The 20,189-nt window shown below is 39.8% G+C and overlaps 1 protein-coding gene across 1 annotated transcript in view; it reads left to right on the top strand.

The window, feature by feature from the left end:
• gstcd (glutathione S-transferase, C-terminal domain containing) overlaps nt 1–20,189 on the top strand; it is a 61,374-nt gene that overhangs the window by 24,287 nt on the left and 16,898 nt on the right. Inside the window, exons 6-8 of the mRNA XM_063475254.1 lie at nt 9,857–9,972; nt 10,312–10,356; nt 11,558–11,686. Of these exons, the coding sequence (XP_063331324.1) occupies nt 9,857–9,972; nt 10,312–10,356; nt 11,558–11,686 (290 nt within the window). The remainder of the gene's footprint in view (nt 1–9,856; nt 9,973–10,311; nt 10,357–11,557; nt 11,687–20,189) is intronic.

The raw sequence follows: 20,189 nt of genomic DNA, 5'->3' as shown, positions 1-20,189 counted from the left end.
GTTTTCATCCCAGTTATGGCATAAAAAGAACAGTATGTGTAATTAAAAAAGTCTTAGATTGATGTGGAAGTAACTGTAGCAAAGCAAAGTCTAGACACATGTACTGGTGGTATGAAGTGTTTGTGCTCTGGTGCTGTGTTTAATTTGTGCCACATGTAGTGCTGTGCATTATGGCCAAACAGTCCCACTTGGTCTCATCTGTCTAGAAGTCTTGTGGATTGTTAAGATGCAACTTTGTAAGCTTAAGCTGTGCTGCCGAGTTCATTGTGGAGAGAAGACACTTTTTGGCTGTCACCCTTTTAACTTGTATGGAAGCAGCAAGGATTTACTTAGTTATTCACAGGACTGCAAAGAGTTCACATGCCTGATGGCCATTTTTTAAGATTGTTTACTTTTCTCTTTTGGTCCTTGAATATTCCTGAATATAACCTCACTTGTGTTGACATCATAGAACAAGACATCACAAAACAGGTGTTGCCAAGTGAGTTTGTGATTTGATAATGACAGGTGTCTGAGTTAAAATGGGTTTGAGCAGTGTTTTTATGCTCTGCATTTTTAATGAGCCTGATATAAACACTCTGTTGGAAATCCTACATTAGATCTAAATTGTTTCTACAGAGACAGTGATTTTTTTTTATTGCTAAGGAAAAAGGAAAACAATAGATTGGAATTGATACATTTTTGCCAATTACTAATTTTTCAGTTGTAATTTATTAATAAATGGTTCCAACATAATTTCAGATGATAGCTGGTGTATTTCAGGAAACACATTTGTTATCTCTGGTTGAACGCTCATATTGAAGCAAGGCATTGCACACAAACTGGGAATGTGTCACGACCTGTTGGAGGGACAAAAGGAGTTCCATAATTTTTCCAACCTCTCGCCTACAGCTACGCGTACAGCTAGGTCATGTTTTGATAGACATTCCAGCGCCGCTTAAGGATGCACAATGAGAAGTTTTTTCCTCGTTTTTGTTTTCATTACCTTTTGTTTTTCTTGTCACTACAGTCTTATACAGATGCACTGAAAAATCTCTGAGTGATGCCAGGATATTTTTTCTCTGACAGCTTGACAACAATTGAAGCTTTCAGTGTCGTGATCGTCAGTAAGATTTTATATCTTTACTGCTCAACGTTTCTCCTCATAGCTTCAAACCTCAAACCTCTTGGCATGTGTTGTTAAAGCTTTCAGGATTTCCCCCATATTATTTACACAATGACTGGCAAACCTGTCCACCTCCACCTTTAACTTCAATGTCTCCCATTATAGTCTCCAGTCTCCTTGCCCTTCTAAAGGATACGTGTGAATATATGGCATGATAATTACACTGTTGGCTGAATTTGGATTTCTTGCCTGTCATTAATAACCAGCATTCAACACGCTGCAAAGACATGCCAGAGCTCATTTCCTCATTCATTAGCTTGCAGATTTCCATAATGATGAACATATGGCCAAATGCACCAGTGCGTAAACTTATAAATGCCAACAATATGTTCAGCTTTTGAATTAGGGAAAAGAAGTTGACAAGCTAACAATTCTACCTGCCATATACAGAAACATTGGGTTCCTGACAGAATGAAAATATGTTGAATGTCCCTTTAACTCCACAGAAATGAATATTAGGCATGCAAATCTAACACTGGAGAGAGAATCCGTATTTGTGCAAAGGTTTTCCACCTTCCTCACCAGTCTCCTTCTTATGTCATAATTATAGATCGCAATGAACGGCAGCTACAAGTGCACATGTCAGCAAACTGCGCCAAAAAAGAACAAGTTAACAAAGACTTAGCTTGTGCTTTAAGGGGGACCTGCTTGGTGCCTCAGCGTTGTTAAGACATTACAACATGATGAAATATTTCCCTTTTAAAGGGAGGGTGTTTGCTGACAGGCAAATGGCAAATGTGTAATTAGCTTTGTAAAAATTAGAGTTTTAATTAGCTAAGTGACAAATGCCTTACATGAACAAAATATTTGGTGTATTTTCATTAGTTGCAGTGGAATGGCCATTTCAAGTAGACATTGAATTTTAATTACTATGATCATAAAGTCATCACTGATGTGGTTTTGAAAAAAGTACATACAGGACATGTTTTTCTTACCCCATGTGCTTTTATGCCTTTCATATCCTGGCAGGCATTTGTCAGAGTCTTTCTAATCCATTTTTACTTTAGTGACTGAGCTCCAGACAGTTCATTTATTAAGTGGTCAAAAAGCACTCTTTATTTGGGTCTATGTGTGCAAGTCACACTCTTCTAGTCCCATATCGTGCCTACAATATAGCTTGTTTTCTGTCACCCAGCAATGCAACAGGAGCTGTGGTTACATCAGCCAGTCTTTCACTGGTATAAGGCGCACAGACCTTTTTATTGTTATTATTATTTATAGAGCATTTTTGGCCTAGACAGTGAAAGAATTGAATATTTTATTCAGCAGTTATGACAGGCTGAACTGCAGGACTTTGTGTTTACAGGTTAAGGTTTCATATTAGGGTTTTGTTTTTTTTAATGATTCTTCAGTTTTGGCATTTCCAACTCCCACAAGATCTGTTCACTTGTTTTTATGACACACACACACACACACTGTTGTGAGCAGCTGCCAAGGCAAGAAAACATTGCTATTGTTTCTTTGCACAACTTCCGCAATCAAACTGATCAAGTGACACGCGGCGTATTCATGGCTACTTAAGCCGGATCCAGGCGTTCACAGCGCGTTCAGAAGAACTGCTGAAGTCAGGTTGTGAAGATGATCCACCACACTGTTGCCATTTCATTTTCCCAAACACTTATGAACTTTGGGTCTCCCTGTGCTTATATCAATAGTTATATAACTATATCAGTACTTGGATATGACTTCATTATTCGATTTATAGTTATGCAAACATGTATTCAGTTGAATGCAACAGTTCCCTCTTCAAACTCCAGCCTTTCTTATTTCAAAATCAATATGTGCATTTCTCTTTTCACCCTGGTGACCATCATAAAGTCTCTCCTTTGTTTGTCTGTACTTTTCTGTGTTTGTTTCCTTCCAGTAGACTGTATGGTATGAAAAATATACAACATATATTTTAACTGAATGCAGTATTTAAGTTTCCTTCCATTGTTACCATGTCAAAGAGTAAACCAGTGTTTTATTTACTTTATATGTATACTGACACATAGGTTACTTGTCTCAGACCATTGAACACCATTTACAGTCAATATTATAACATTTGTTCCTGTATATTTTTTAAAAAAAATTCTTATCCTTTTATTAGATACAGCTGCCCCAAATCATATTGTCAAAGCATTATTATACATAAGCCTAAATGGAGATAATGACTCTAAAATGGTTCTGCACTTTGCAGCACCTCTGTCAGATAAAGACTATTTTAAAAATGAAAAACACTGAACCCACACAGAGATTTATATTTACATAATTTAGTATGCTTAGATAAATATTTATATTTATTGCAACAATATCTAAATGTACATTCACTGCCACAATATTAAAGACATACAAAATTCAGTATTCTATTCTTTATGGTTCTTTTTAGCCATATGCTTGCATGCCATGGAAAGCTGTCCATATGTGACTCACATAATGAGTTTCTCTGGAAGTTTTTTTTTTTTTTTTTAAGTGTCGCTTTTCTGGCCCGCCATCTTTTCACATGACATCCTGTGACTTCATATTTCGTGGTTGTAAATGGATTACTCTGTCAGAGAACACGGTTGCAGACATGCTCCACTCTTGGAAATTCATTTCCTCTATAGCAGCAGAACAAATAGCATCATCCAGCAGATATCTCCTGTAGGTTTTGGTACACTTCTGAGGCTGAGTTACTCTGGCATGTGCACGTTACATGAACATATGGAAACTTTCTATCCTAATGCTATTAGGGATTAAATGGAGCAGGATCTCTATGTAAAAGGTGGTACTTTTAACAGTTGATAGCAAGCATGGGTATTTCCGGGCACACAAATGCACTGTCCTAAATTAAAATGCAAATCAGACTCTGGAAAATAAAAAAGGGTTGGAGAATTTTTTTTGTTTTCCAAAGAGAACTTTCTCTTACATTTTTGCCACTCTGGCAGTAAATAGAGTTAGCAATTTCTCCAAATAAACATGGAATCCAAAAATGTAAAATATTGAAGTCAAACATTAAATAATCTCAACTTTAAATCTCAAACCAGCCCCTGCTTATATTTGCTTTTTAAACCAGCATGTCCTCTTAGAGATGGTAGTTGGATCCTGCAGAATACAGAGGTCCCGTGTGCCACAGAAATGTGTTTACATTCTAATCTGTGTGATGCACCTCCCTGATAAGGAAGGCAGTTCTGCAGCATCAGGGGAAAAAGGCGGTAGATCGGGGCTCAGTGCCAGCAGCAGAAGTGCTAGGCACCTTTTAGCAGCAGAGGACACACACATTAATGGATCCTGTGTCTCCCTCCAGTGATGCTGCCACAGCATGTTTTCTCCTCTCTGAGCTTTGGGAGATGTCAAAGCAGAGTCAGCCTCCTACGAAAACAGAAAACTTGTTTCTGTGATACCAAGCCTCTTACTGGGTTTGTCATCTCTGGCTTTGTGCCTGGAGTTATCTGGGTGGGATGGCGTCCGTGCACCTGTTCATAACCTCCGCCAACATCACTGTGCTTGCTTTCGGCTCACATTCGCCTGCGGAAGGAGGTTAAACACAAAACTCTTTGAGAAGAAAACACCTGAACCCCATCAAATTCCAACCAAAGGAACATGTCAGCAGAATATACTGAGAGGTCAAGGAAACATAATCCGGAACAAAGAAGTAATTACGTTTCTCAACCGGAGACTGGGATTGTGGTTGTGTAGTATAACCAATGAATAAATATTTTCTCCCATGCAGTCAGGCAAAGCAGAAAATCCAAAAATATTGTTTTGGTCTTACATTGTATTTAAGCATATATACAGTGTGTAAGCTATGGATAGCAGAGTGATTCTAAATCCATCAATTAAACTTGCATTTATGTTTTGCCCGATTATACTGATTTTAGACATCAATCAGGCATTATGACACTGTTTATGACTTCACCTTGACATCTGTTAGTGAAGCAAACGCTGGCCTGTGTGGTCAAGACGAGCTGCCGTAGCTCAAACTGCCAAAAAGGTTCATGCTGGTTCTGATAGAAAAGTGTCAGAATACACAGCGCATCACACTTTGTTGCATATGGACCTGCATAGCCACAGACGTGCCAGGGTGCCCATGTTCATCCCTGTCAACTCCTGAAAGCACCAACAATGAGTAGGTGAGCATCAGAACTGAACCACAGAGCAATGGAAGGAGGTGGTCTGGTCAAATGAATCATGTTTTCTTTTATTTCACGTTGATGGCCGGGTGCGTGTGCATTGCTTACCATTGCTTACCATGATGAACTATAGGAAGAAGGCTAGCCAGCTGAGGCAGTTTTGATGCTTTGAGCAATATTCTGCTGGGAAACCTTAGTTCCTACCATCCATGTGGATGATACTTTGACATGGACCTACCTCAGCATTGTTGCGGACCATGTACACCCTTTCATGGGACCAGTATTCCTTGAAGGCTGTGGCCTCTTGTTTCAGGAATGGTTTGACGAGTTTGAGGTGTGACTTCCCCAGATCTCAGTCCAACTGAGCATCTGTGGGATGCGCTGGACAAAAAAGTCTGATCCATGGGAACTTAAGGAAGCTGTGTCTGAAATCTTGGTGCCAGATACGCCTTCAGCGGTCTAGTGGAGTCCATGCCTCAATGGGTCAGGACTGTTTCGGCAGCAAAAGGGAGACCAACACAATATCAGGCCATAAAGTTATACCCGATCAGTTATGATGTGTTTTTCTTCTTGTTTTAAGAAAACATGGCATTCTTAACGAATGTCTGTCAATTTGATAATTGTTTGTCTACAACAAGCCAAGGATGAATGAATGAATGAATCCATGTTTCAGCGTTTTCGCCAAGCTTCTTTTTTTTAAAACTCTAATTTCCTGTAACATGGTTTCAGGTGAATAGATTCAGTCCTTGCTGTCAGTCTTCTACTCATAAAAGATAATTTATGCATGGTTTTCTAATTACTTGGCATAATGCTGTAAAGGACAGTGCCTAACTAATGGCTGAAATGTTGGGTTAGTAATGATAGAGGAGAGTTGAGTTAATGTGTACCTGTCAAACTGCTCTGCTTGCTAGTGGATCATTTGGGCTGAGCTAGATGGTAGTTGCAGGCAGTTTCTGTCATACTTGTGATTGCTCCAGCTGGTTTCACTTTATAAGTAAAGTGACTGAGGGACAGAACATCTAGTTGGGATGCATGAGGGAGGGAAAAGTGGAGAAGAAAAAAAATCTCTGTAGATGGGCCCTTCTCAGAGTGAGCTTTGTGTGAATTACATGGTTTGTGATTGGTTTTCTTTTGTAAGTTAGGGCTTGGATAAGACCTTTGAGGCTCCTGTGTCACAATTGCTATATTTTATTTGACCAAGCTTTATTCGGGCACAGTGGTTGTATTCACTACCCTTTATGTTATTATTCCTTAGCTAGCAACCCTGGCATCATGTCGTGATGTACTTGTGAAACTATTCATTCAAGCAGAGGGCCCAACCTCAACCCTCCTGTTTGATAAATAAGCCTCTGTATTCAATATAAGATGGTTGTTACAGGTAGAGCTTTAAATCAGAATCTGAAACCTTTTGTTGTCATTAAACATCAGATGTTTGATTAAATGAGAATGTATGTATTAATAAATGTATATGTTGAAGAAAGGTCAAATGAAAAATACACTGTTTTCTATTCTACAGGGTTACATATCAGGATATAATAAAAAAAATGCCTTAAAATGTGGTAAATACACCCCGAGATACATTGTGATTATTTATAAAACACAAACCAAAGCAAAAAAAAGCAGAAGCAGTGTGTAAAAAATTAAGTACACCCCTTGATTTAGTGGCTTGTAGAACCATCTTTAGCAGCAATAACTTGAAGTAATGGTTTTTAGACTTTATCAGACTCACAGTGAGAGTGTGAGAGTCTCAAAGTGTTGCTTCAGCACATTGAGATTTGTGGGCATTTGTTTATGTGCAGCTCTCTTAAGGTCCCACCACAGCATTCCAGTCAGACTGAGGTCTAAACTTTGACTTTTGACATTGATTGTTTTCTTTTTCAGCCATTCTTTTGTAGATTTGCTGCTGTGAGTGGGATTATTGATGCATTTCAGGACTGCCAGTCCTCACATTTGACTCTAGAATACTTTGGTATATATAGAGGAGTTCAATAAACTCCTTGACTCGACGTGTTATGGGTGTTTTTGTTGCATAGTTTATAGTTTGGCCACCACTCTGCAGCATCTCTGCTGGAAACACATGTTTGGAAAGTAATAACCAGTGCAAGCAGAGTCAGGCAGACTGTAAACAAGCATTTAAATACATATAGCATGTTTTGTGTGTCTGAAAAGAAATTGTCCAATATATCGAAATATTGTTGTTGTTGTTGTTTTTTTAAATCACCAAATTGTAATCAATCTTGAAAATCCTGTGTCAGTCCAGTTCTAACTCCTTTGTAGCTTTTGAGTTAGACACGTAACTATGAGATGACTTAACTTTAAGTCTATAAAATTGTTTTTTAGAAGGAACACACAAACCTTTTGCACTCCAGGTATATTTTATTGTTTTCTGATGGATTTCTCATGCAGCATTAACAACTTTGAGGATGTGTTGAGTACAAAGTCTTTAAATTACCTTTGATTTATGCTACTGCAACTACATCAACAGCTACTGAAATTTCACATTGAACATTTTGGACTCTGGATATTTAGCAAAACACAAGATTCAATCGTAAACACCCTTTCTGACAAAACTCGTAGCCACGAGTGTGATAATAATAATTCATGTTTTCATGTCAACAGCTAATTATTATTTTAGTGGGTAAACGATGCCCTTGTAGTAGAGATAAACACGTGCATATAATCAGAGTCTGCAGTTCTTCTCTCTGCTAGTGAATGTGAATATTGCTTCATGTTTGCAGAATTTTGCTTTCAGGCCTTCTTTCATTGACACTTTGGAGACTTTTTGATTTATATTTTTTAGTTCTTCATTCAGACATAAAAATAGTAATGGAGAGAGCCACTGGCTGACATGATTTTACACTTGGCAATGAGAATTGCCTTGTAAACTCAAGGGAAGTGTAACCAAACCTTTGGCGTGCCATGGTCATGGTAAAAGCAGAGTTTTTTCTCTGTGTCTGTGCTAAACGCCACCTTTGCACGTCCCTCACAGGCTCAGAGAGGTAGCGAGAGAGGCATCATAGGTTAATGCCTTAATCTTATTGCAAATTAGAAACAGAGTTGATAAGATAAAATGCCAGTGTGTTCATGTTATTGCTGTTAAGGGGATTCTCTAGTGAGCAGAGCACCTCACAAACATGCACAAGAGGCATGCACAGTCGTAAATTGGTGAGAGCCTGAGAGTTAACGTGACTGTATGCAGTCACACTCGTATCGTGTTGAAACCAGTACTAGGTCTGACCTGGTGAGATTTCCATCAAGACTTTTGTGGGAAAGTGAAGTGCTAAGTGAAGTGCGTCTTCAGACTTGAAGCACACGGGCTGTCGGATTAATGGAAAGGTCTGTCAAAGTGGGCCAAGCTTGTCTTATCAGCTTTATCGGTAAAGATAAGCTAGTGATGTTTTAAAGCTTCCGTGTCCTGCATCTTTCACATCAAACATTACACACGGCTAATCTGCACTGCATTTTTGTATCCCTGGCATACCTAGTGACGTCCCAGACATCCATTCCTGCACCGTCAAATCTTATCATGCTTTGCATGTTAATTTAAAATTAAAATCTAGTTCTGTTCACAGCCTTCAGAAACCTTCTATTTTAAGGCCTTTTTGGAGTTGAGCTGTGCATATATAGAAATATCTGTAGCCGTGTAAATTACCCATCCAAACGAAGAGCAGTCTTCTCAGTATCCTGCCGATGTTTCTCTGTATTCACTTAATGTATTGTGCTCTCCCTATAACTGTGATCAGCTCAGTAACAGCCAGTGCGAGAGGCTGAATGGCTCCTTTGTGAAATTTCCCATTTGTGGCAGAATGAATTTTTTTTTTCCGACCGTCTCTCCTCTCCTGTTATTGTATATGAAGCAACGTGAGCTAGATATGAGTATAGGAGTATTTTTATTTTGAAATACCAGTCATCTGATTATGAGGGTGTGACTCAGGGGTAAATGAAACACTCATCACTCTAGATTTATGGACCAGAGATGGTGTCCTCACAGCATGTCAACGGCTCACTGCCAACGTGACGTGCTGGAAAACGGAAGATGCAGGAGACTGCAGTGCGCTTTGAGTTAATGAGGTACATACTGCTCGCACAGCAGCAGAAAACTCTGCCACCAACGAGGGGACATTTGATTTTGGCTGGAAGGTCCGCTTTTTATGATGTTGAAAGATTGTTCACGGTCCCTGTTGGCCAGAAACATGCTGATGAGAGAGTGGAGGCCTTTTCATCTGTGTGCTATAACCATTACCTGAAATAGCTGGCTGTAAATCATAATTTGAGCAGTTGCGGGAAAAGCCTGTTTGTTCCCTGACAGCAGAAAGAAAGACGACATTACAATAATGAAAAATGTGCTTTATTCGAAAGTCTTGTGTTTATTGTAAACGGCTAATGTTGACTCAGATCAACTAAGCTATAAAGAAGGCTTTTGTAATCCTTACAAAATGTAATTCATGTTTGATAGCTGTCGTCTCCAGGAGCGTAAAAACAAAAAAATCCCTTAATTGTTTTTTGGGGTTTTTTTTGGATGAATTTGCTGTTAAAGTCGATTTTTTTTCCCACTTTATGCTCAAATGAAATGAGTGTTTTGGTTTTTGGTTTTTTGCAGGGAAAATGTCAAATATCCGTGCAGTCAGGAAGATGCAACAGCTGAATAACTTGGTTGCCATGGTTACAGAGCTCGCCAGGCCAGGATACACCATCGTGGATTTCTGCAGCGGAACGGTACGAGTATTCATCCATCAGTCCGGCTCAGCATGCATATTTATCACTATACCTGACCACGGCTGCATTCGATAGATGCTCCATTAGGGACCAGCTGAAAGGAACCAGCCCTCACTCCCTCGTGTTTTTCTTCCCTTTTTAAACGCCTTTTGTTGCTGGCCGGTGCGCACAAGCAGACTGGTAATTGTGCTAATGAAAATGCAGGCTTGGAGCAGTCGCGCAGCATGGGTCAGGGCTATAAAGGGCGACACTAATCATAACTCTGTCGATGCCCTCTTTGATGTGTGCTGTTTTCTTTTCATGCATTTTCATATTTTTATTCTTTGTGCTCTTTCTCAGGGCCACGTAGGGATTGTTCTTGCTCACACACTTCCAGACTGCCAGGTAACATGTATGGAGATGTTGTGTGTGTATGTGTGTGTCTCTGTTTGTTAGCTGCGTGTTAAGTAGAGTTCGTGTGTGGAATGTGGTGACTTTTGGCAGGTATTTTTAAAAATGTTAGGGATGGGAATCGATTCCGATTCCATTATAGATATCACTTATCAATTTGACTCCTAATCGATTCTCTGTTATCGATTCTCATTAGGATCTCGTTAGGATTATAATTAAAACAACAACAACGTGCAGTTTTGATGGTGCTAATTTTATCACGTGCAGCAAATGATCCTATCGAAATTCAGGACACACTCGAGACGCTGCTTGATGACATTCATTTAATTTCGCCTCAGTCATTTTACTCTCCTGTTAATATTAATTTCAATTTTAGTTCAATTTTAGTGATATAGTGCCAAATAATAACAACAGTTGCCTCAAGGCACTTTATATTGTAAGGTAAAGATCCTACAGTAGTAGAGAAAACCCGAACAATCAGACAACGCCTTATGAGCAAGCACTTTATGACAGTGTGAAGAAAAAACTCCAGCAGGACCAGGCTCAGGGAGGAGCAGCCATCCACCATGACCGGTTGGGGGGGAGGGGAGGAAGACACGTCAAAAGACACAAGATCAACCAGCTAACCCCTCAGGCAGCTGCCCAGCTGGGAAACCCCTGGGCTGGCTGTGTGCACTGGGGGCTACTGAGCCCTTGGAGCCCATATGAGCCTGACGAGTGCAAAGCTTTCCAGAAGCTCCAGAAGAAGTCGACCAGCACATGTAGCAGGGAAAGACCCAGTCCTGAGTGGACCACTTCCCTGCCTTAATGAAAAGGCTAGCTAAACATTTGCGAGACTCTGATCCAGCCTCTGAGACAAGCAGAATAGCAATTCCAAGGAATTGAACTACTGAAAGAAGCGGAAGCGCGTACTTTACAAGAACCCCCTCCCGCTTCTCGATCCCCATCCCTCTCTGTTATAGACAATCAGTAACGATGAAGTGTTATTATTCCTAATAATTAAATGCATCTCCATGAAAATGCTTTAGTTTTCCACAAAGCATATGGTTTGTTTAAGAGTTTTTAATATTTGTTATGTGTTTTAATATTGTTAGGGATATGTAGACGGATAAGTTTAAATGCATTTGTGCTTGTTTCAGGTTTTTTTAAAAAGAAGCGGCTACTTACAGTGGGAATTTTTCTGTCATTGCTTAAGGTCATCCTCATAGAGAACAAAGAAGAGTCCTTGGTCAGGGCTCAGAGTCGCAGTGCTGAGCTCGGTCTGAAAAATATTGGCTTCATTCAGGCCAATCTGGATTACTTCACTGGACCTTTTCACATCGGGGTGAGCATAGCAAGTTACAAAAATAGTTTTTGCACCAATTTGTTTAATTTATTTGCATGATGATCCAAAGAGTCTGTAGACAGTGTGGTAAACACTTCAGATTCCCAGTGTGTGAAAAACAGAAATGCAGCAAGCGCATGTGATGTCAAATCTATTTGTCATGGTAAAAGTCACTAAATTACATCAGAGCCATGAAATTAAACCCATTAAGAGCAATTATTATAGTATCTGTTCTGCAATTTTATGGTATTGTAAATTGTAATTACTGTAATATTGCAATCACAGTATCATGAATCATACTGGGGTTTTTCAAAATACCTCTTAAAGCTAATTGTTTTTCTCACAGCTTAGCCTTCTAAGAGAATCTTAAAAATGGGGAAAATTTAATCAGTAATAACATTTGGGATAGAAACTCTTCTCTTATAGAAATATAGATAATCAGTGCACAGATAATTGTCCCACTGCTTCTCTTGTTGCACTATCCTGCAAAGGAAATGTGATATTCTATCTTTGACTGAATTAAAAATTCAAACATTTTAATTATGCAATAACTGACATAACTGTAGCATCAAAACAATTGTTGTTATCTGGCTTTTTGACAAAATGTGCATACGTACAGTGCTGTGCAAAAGTCTTGAGCCAGTCCTCACGTTAATATGTTTTCCTTCCACTGAGGCTGACGTTTTTGTAATTTTTAAAAGTGGTCTTGAGCAATAACTCCCCGGGATTTTTGAAGGTCTTTCAAACTTTTTTTTTGGTGACACTGGCTGCTGTTCACTGATTTTTAGTCCACTCTTTGTATCTGATCATTTTCAGAGAAATTTATTTTTTCTGGAAGGCCAAAAAAATAACTCTCTGCAGCAGATGAACAGTATCTAAAAGCGATGTCCTTAAAAAATGAGGCGAAAAAAAATGCAGCATTGACCTGATACAAGACCTTAAAGATGCATCTGGCCTGTAGGTTCATCCATTTACTATTGACTAAAGGCTCATCAGAAATGGTCTCAGTGGAAGGGTGGAGGTCAAGGAAGGGAAACAGGGAGGAAAGGCTGAGGTATGGAACAAAAGGGAGCCAGCATCCATAGAAGAGCTTTGAATGTCCTTCAACCTGGAGAACTATTCCTGATTAGAGATTACTGAAAGAAATTAGAAGAAACCTGCCTACTAAGACCGTTCAGACTGTGTTGAAGAATTAAAATGGTCATACCAAATACTGACACTCAAGCTCATATGAATTGTGCACACTCTTTTTTGTCTTATTTTACTGTATTTCCATGTATGTTTACATGTGCTGCACTCACTTCCCATTTTCTTATCTAAATATAGAGAAATGAGGGGTAGCTCAAGACTTTTGCACAGTACTGTACATTGACAGGGGTACGACCTGACCTTTTCTTTGGAAGAGAATGTATTAGTTCTCTACTGATGGACTGTAATTGAAACATAGGAAGGATTAACGCTGCATAAACAAAGTGCGATTTCCCACTTTGCCACAATCACATCTTCGCTTTAAGGTGTCTGATCGCTGTATTTTTAGCGCATCACATGGAGAAATGTGTCATTCATCTCTTCACTGAGCTTGAAAATGTCAACTTGAAGTTATTTTTGTTAGAGCAACCAAAATAACTGTTCATTTCCTGAAGTGGAGCTTTTAATCAGAACAGGGTACGTCGGTGCTCCCTGTCTGATTATCGGGAAGCCAAAAGGTAGTTTCATCCAGGAAATTTAGGACTTTGAGTTTAGAGATCTCTTCAGTGAGGACGGGTAATTTCTTGCTTTTCTTTCTTTGTTCTCATTTTCTGTATCCAACAATGCTTTTCATTTGCTTTATACTCTGAGTTTCACTGAAGGAATCATATTTGGAAGGGAAAGTATAATCATTGGAAAGTGTTTTCTGCCAATTCAATTTAATTTATGTTTCTTATACAAGAATCTTGACCGGCAATATCTCCTTTTGAATTCCTAATGGACACTGCATTTCTCCAACTTGTGTTTAAGCCTAAAGATTAAACACAGTAAATGTTTTAAGTAAAACTAAATATTTAACTGGCTGTCAAACTTTATGCTAAATGGGGTTAAAACAAACACAAAAAAAATCATTACTGAGGAGGACTCTCCACCAAAACCCTTGTCAGTCCTGTTTAACACCCACCTCCATCTGCAGAGCTCTTGACTTCTCGATGCGATAATTATCAATTTAGCGCAAATAGGTACTTAGCTGTGGACGTGCACTGGATGTTTGAATTTTTCAAACAAGCAAAACAAAAGCACACAAGTTAAAACTTTTCTTCTTCTTGCCTTATTTATGCTCTCTGAGCAGTCTGAGCTAGATCAGTGATCTGTCTTACTCTTCTGTGTTAAAGCTCTGTGGTCACAGCTGTCAGAAAAACCAGCTGTTCTTGTAGCCTCACTTTAACTTCCACTGAGACAAATAGAAAAATATACGTACCTCCTGTAATTAGAAGTAGCTTTTGTTCCAGCATCCTCACTCCACTGAGACTCGTTCCACTTGGCAAGAAACAAACAGCACAGATTATTCATCTGCTCGATATCTGAGTGTCTTTTGCAAGGTAGCCTGAATCTTTCCTCACACACACACACACACACACACACACACACACACACACACACACATGCACAGAATCATTTCACCTGATGCATTAATTTACAATATATTTATGTATAGAACCATTTTTATGTTTGTAATTTTCTGCCCCGTTGAGTTTCTTACCGTGGCTAAGCTTCTTACTTTCTTACTTACTATTACTACCTGTTGGAGCCACATATCACATCCGTTTTAATCCTGCTATGTATAATACATGGTCCCATTTTTAGGCACACTCACTTAATCAGGCTAATTAAGTTGAGGTGCCCCTGATGTTAGTCAGTGTCTGCCCATTTTAACTGAAGACCTCATGGCCTCAGTGTTAAACTTAACCTCCTAGGACCTGGTGTCCACAAATGTGGACATCACATTTTGGGTTGTCCAGACCAAAATACTACATTTTGCTCTACAAGGGCCTGATATCCACTTACGAGGACATTATACTGCCACTGTTCTATTGAAATTTTAAACAAATATCCTCATATGTGGATCTCATTTTTCTCAGAAACAAAAATTAGATAAAAAAAAAAAAATCTGGTAATTCTTTGTTTTTACATTCATCAGGTGCCAATCAGCCCAAATATCAAAGAGAAATTAAAAATGTTCGGGTTTTAGGAGGTTAAACCAACCTCTATGTGACGTGTCTTATCAGACGTTCTTCAGTCTACAGACTATAGAGGCATGAAAAGTTGTGGAGGTTTAAGCGGGTTTTAATTTTATTGGATGCAAGTCCGTTATTGGTTCTGCTAAAGAGTCTGATTGTTTGCAATTGATTCTTTCATTTGCCTCTATGTTTGCGTGTAGAAAAATGCACTAGCTGGTCTTACTTTGAGCTTCATGTAAAAAATCGGTATTGATTAAGTGCCAAGTGTCTTTATCTGGTGCAGCTCTAATACTAATGGTGTTTTAGGACTATTTTCTACTCTCCTTATAATCTTGGTTGTTTTCAAAAGAGTGAGTTAAGATTGAGTTTGATCACCTCAGGTAAAAAGCATCATTACATCCACCTTTGAGAGGAAAACAACTCTTTGGTTCGGTGTAATCATACTTAATATAGGCTGGTCGACACATCTAAGCATTCATTTGTCCACATGTAATAAAATTAGTGAAACAGATGTAACACACGATACTTTACCACTACTGAATGTAGAGAAAGTTAGGATCTGGGGCTTATGTTCTCTAGGAATCGACTAAGGAGCGAATGACACACAGCTAAAAGAACAGTCAACATTTATTCAAAACAAAACCAAAACAGTCATTCAACAGTTCACAACAGTTCCAATAGTCCATATTTGTCAGTCCGTGTATCCAGTTTTAGAGTTCAGAGTTCAGTTTTCAGAGTTCTTTTCAGTCTTTTCAGTTCAGGTATGTGAGTGTGTGTGTATAGTGTTAATGTTAGTAGTACTACCCGGGTAGTGTATTGTTATGAGATCTCATATGCTTATCTGTCAAGAAGTAACGCAGTTGTCACTTCTAAGTAGGCTGGAAACCTTCCTGCATTGCAGCTGGGGATCCGGAATCCTGGCTCGCAATTTTAGACTCCAACAAAAAAACCAACCTGCACAGGGCAGTGAACATATTTTACATGAATATCATATAACAACTTAATCAACACTAGTGATCAAATACCTCTCACTCTTTGTGCATAACGACTTAATGCAATCGATAATAAAATTAATCAAAGAACCTTAAAACAATTTCCACATCATACAAATTATGGGATTTGAGTTAAATTTGTATGAACAGCAGTCACATCAATCCAATGAATTGAGAGAATGCACATTACTGATGCACGAGGAAAGTGCAAAACGTGGTCGCAGTACTATTTAGCCAAAGACTGCTCATATTTATCATCTCATTACAATAAATGAAACTTACCTACTAGCTTCCAAAGAAATATTTCCGATTGGTTTAAAACATTCACAAGTGAAGAAATAAAAAGATAAGACAGCACTTAAATGGAACACATGAAATTTACATTATACTAAGCTAATGATTAGCTAACGATTAGCTTGCTATGCTAGCGCAGTTAGTCAACTCACCGGAAATGAACAAAAATCACAAAAACAGAGGTACATCGGCATCAACAAAAAGTGTCCGCGTTTCCCAACAAGCGGAAGAGTAAAATCCAATTTGTGTCTTCACACATAACCTTTTTCTTGAACAAGGATTAAAGAAAACTCGGTGAGTAGCTCCGACCAGCATACGTAGCCTTAGCGCTATTCTCCTTCTCTACATGAACTCAAGTTCACAAGCACTAAACAATCTCATAGTGCCACCTACTGACATTCTTTGGGAACAGCAGTTCATTTTCATGAGGCAAATTTTAGGTGGGTTACATCCCTCCCCCCCTAAATGGGCATGCATCCCTGCATGACAGCAGTCACTTTAAATGGTTTTTACTCTACCAACACATGGGGAAGGGTTTGAGTCAAGGGCATGTGAAAAAACCTGATCAAGACTGTTTAAAAGAGAATGCATCACTAATGTTAAGGGATTTCCCAAGGTGTTGTAGGTTAGTCTGCTAGGTTCAGTCCTGTTCCTAGTTGACCGCCTGATTTCTCTTGTTTCTGGAGGTTTTTCATCTTTAGCAACTTCTGCCTCCAATCCATCTCCATCACTCTCCTCTTTTCCATCCGACAACCCGGTTGTTTCAGTTTGGTACTGCTCCTGAGTTACGTCAATAACCTCTCTCAGAGGTTCAACATCATTTTCTGTAGCTGGATCTATATCATCACATGAATCGTGAACAGATGAATATTCCTCATTAACAATAACACCTGTTTCTTTCATTGGAGGGTCATTTCCAATGTCATTTCCACTAGAATCGTGAAGTGAACCATCACTCTCATCCAGCTCCACGGGTGCAGAATGAAATTCCTCTACTGCAGGGTTTAGATCAGACTCGTCTCGGTCCACACTTTGTTCTGACACAGACTCAGTTGCTTTGGGGACTTCACTGACAGTAGTGAAAGCCGGGTAATTGACTTCTTCGTAAACTACTGGAAAGTCATAATCCACAATGTCATTATCACCCAGATAATGACAGTCTCCTTCAACTTCAGAAAATGGATTCTCTTTGGGGATGTCGCCTTTGGGTGTCTCTTTCTCTGGACTTCCCTGACTGGGTTCGATTGGCACTGAGCATGACAGAAACCCACACGGTAACAGTAAGTCTCTATGCAGTGTCCTCTCAGGCCCATCTGACATGAGTGGAGCAACAACATATACAGGAGAGTCATTGATCTGTTTTACAACTTTGTAGACCGTCTGACTCCATCTGTCAGCTAGTTTGTGTTTCCCTCGTATTCCAACATTTTTGACAAGAACACGATCTCCAACCTCCAAGGTGGATTCTCTCACTTTTAGATCGTATCTTGACTTATTGCGTAGGGCAGTTTTCTCGCTATGTTCCACAGCAAGTTGGTAACTTTCCTGTAGGCTTTCCCTGAGCTTTTTCACATATTCACTGTGAGATACACTGTCCTGCCTACTCACAATAAGTCCAAAAGCCACATCAATTGGAAGATTTGGCTGTCTCCCAAACATGAGCTGATAGGGTGAATACCCAGTTGTGTCATTTTTTGTGCAATTGTAGGCGTGAGCCAATGGCTGCACATGATCACGCCATTTTAGTTTGTCATCTTCTTGGAGTGTTCCAAGCATCCCTAGTAGTGTACGGTTAAACCGTTCTACTGGATTACCACGGGGATGATAGGGGGTTGTTCTTGTTTTCTTTATGCCTAACATTTGGCATAAGTTTTTGATGACTGCCGATTCAAAATTACGGCCCTGATCACTATGCAACCGCTCCGGTATGCCATAGTGAATGATGAATTTGTCCCACAGGGCCTTGGCAACGGTCTTTTCCTTCTGGTCTGCAGTTGGCACTGCAACAGCAAACTTCGTAAAGTGATCCGTTATCACCAGAATATTCTTTGTTCCTCGGCTATCAGGTTCTAGAGACAAATAGTCCATGCACACCAACTCAAGTGGTCGACTGGTTTTAATATTTACCAGTGGAGCAGATTTCTCAGCTCTAGCCTTGCGGCGGATGCACCTTTCACATGTTCTGATTTTCATTTCAACATCTAGGAACATTCGGGGCCAAAAGAAACGTGTTCTCACAAGGTCAACAGTTCTTTCAAATCCCATGTGACCTACTGCATCATGAAGACTTTCAAGAGCTACTTCTCTGTACTCCTTCGGAAGCACTAGTTGAAAAAGAGTCTGGCCCTGGCTCACTCGTTTCCGGTACAAGACATTATCTATTAGGGACAACTGATCCTGTACTCTTAACATGAGTTGGACTTCCCTTTCCTCCTTTTGCCTAAGACGATAGGAAAGGCGTTTTCCTGTAAGGACAAGGTCTATGACTCTGCTTATTATAGGGTCACGCCTTTGTTCTGCAGCCCAATCTTGTTGGGAGAGTTGAGGAAGAGTGCTAGTACCAGTCAGCATGTCGGCTTGAACAAACTCGTCAGGTATCGCACTTGCATCCACTGCCAAACATTCCACTGCAGCAGGTAAGTAGTGGCAGTAGTGGTAAGTAGTGTCAGGAGATATGCGTACTTGGTGCTTCTCGCATACAGCTTTTAGAGCATCCTTTGGAAATGTTACACTGTTTCCCTCTTCTGTAAACTTTGCAATGAATTGCTTTACTCTCTCATCCTCAGCAGTTGTACTGTCATCAGTTTCAACAGAAACATGCGGCCGTCTTGATAATCCATCCGCATCCTGATTTCTTTTACCGGCTCTGTACTGTATGTTGAAATTGAAATTCGACAAAGCAGCAAGCCATCGATGTCCAGTTGCATCAAGTTTAGCAGACGTTAACACGTAGGTCAGTGGGTTATTGTCAGTCATGACAGTGAAGTCAGCTCCATACAAATAATCAACAAACTTGTCTGTAACTGCCCACTTCAACGCAAGAAATTCAAGTTTGTGAGTGGGGTACCTTCTTTCACAGTTAGACAGCCCTCTGCTAGCATAGGCGATGACTCTTAACCGACCATCTTCTTCCTGGTATAGGGCTGCACCAAGTCCATGTGAACTAGCATCGGTGTGTAAAACATAGGCTTTTCTGGGGTCAGCAAACCCAAGCACTGGTGCAGATGTCAACTTCTCAATGAGGGTCTTGAAAGCTTCCTCACATGAGAGAGTCCATTTCTCATTAAAGGGACGGTTCAGGTCGCTGTTTGATGGTGATTTGTGGTGTTTCAGCTTCCTGGCAGGGACATAACCAGCTGTCAAATCATTCAATGGCCTAGCAATTTTAGAATAGTCTTTGACAAACCTGCGATAATAGCCAGTGAAGCCTAAAAATGACTTCAGTTCTGACAGGTTTGTGGGTCTGGGCCATGTGGTGAGTGCAGAGATTTTATCAGGATCGGTCTCCACTCCCTGTTCTGAGACAATGTGTCCTAAATACCTCACTGACTTTTGGAAAAAGTGACATTTCTCAGGTGAAAGTTTGAGACCAAATTCTTTCAGTCTGCTCAGAACTCGCAGGAGCCTTTCTTCATGTTCCTCCAAAGTATTGGAGAACACTATAAGATCATCAAGAAAGACCAGTACTTCCTTGAGGTTCATGGAGCCCATGCATTTCTCCATAACTCTTTGAAAAGTGCTTGGAGCATTAGTGACTCCTTGGGGCATCCTGTTGAATTCCCAAAACCCCATGGGTGTGACAAAAGCCGTCTTGTGCTTATCCTCTTCTTCCACCTCTACCTGGTAATATCCAGACTTTAAATCCATAACAGAAAACCATTTGGATCCTGACAGAGCTGTAAATGCCTCTTCTATATTGGGCAAGGCATAAGCGTCTTTGATCGTCTGGTTGTTCAACTTTCTGTAATCCACACATAGGCGGATCTGCCCATTTTTCTTTTTCACAAC

This window comes from Pelmatolapia mariae, linkage group LG6, assembly GCF_036321145.2.
Source record: "Pelmatolapia mariae isolate MD_Pm_ZW linkage group LG6, Pm_UMD_F_2, whole genome shotgun sequence".
NCBI lineage: Eukaryota > Metazoa > Chordata > Actinopteri > Cichliformes > Cichlidae > Pelmatolapia > Pelmatolapia mariae.
This window is presented reverse-complemented; position numbering and strand designations above follow the sequence as displayed.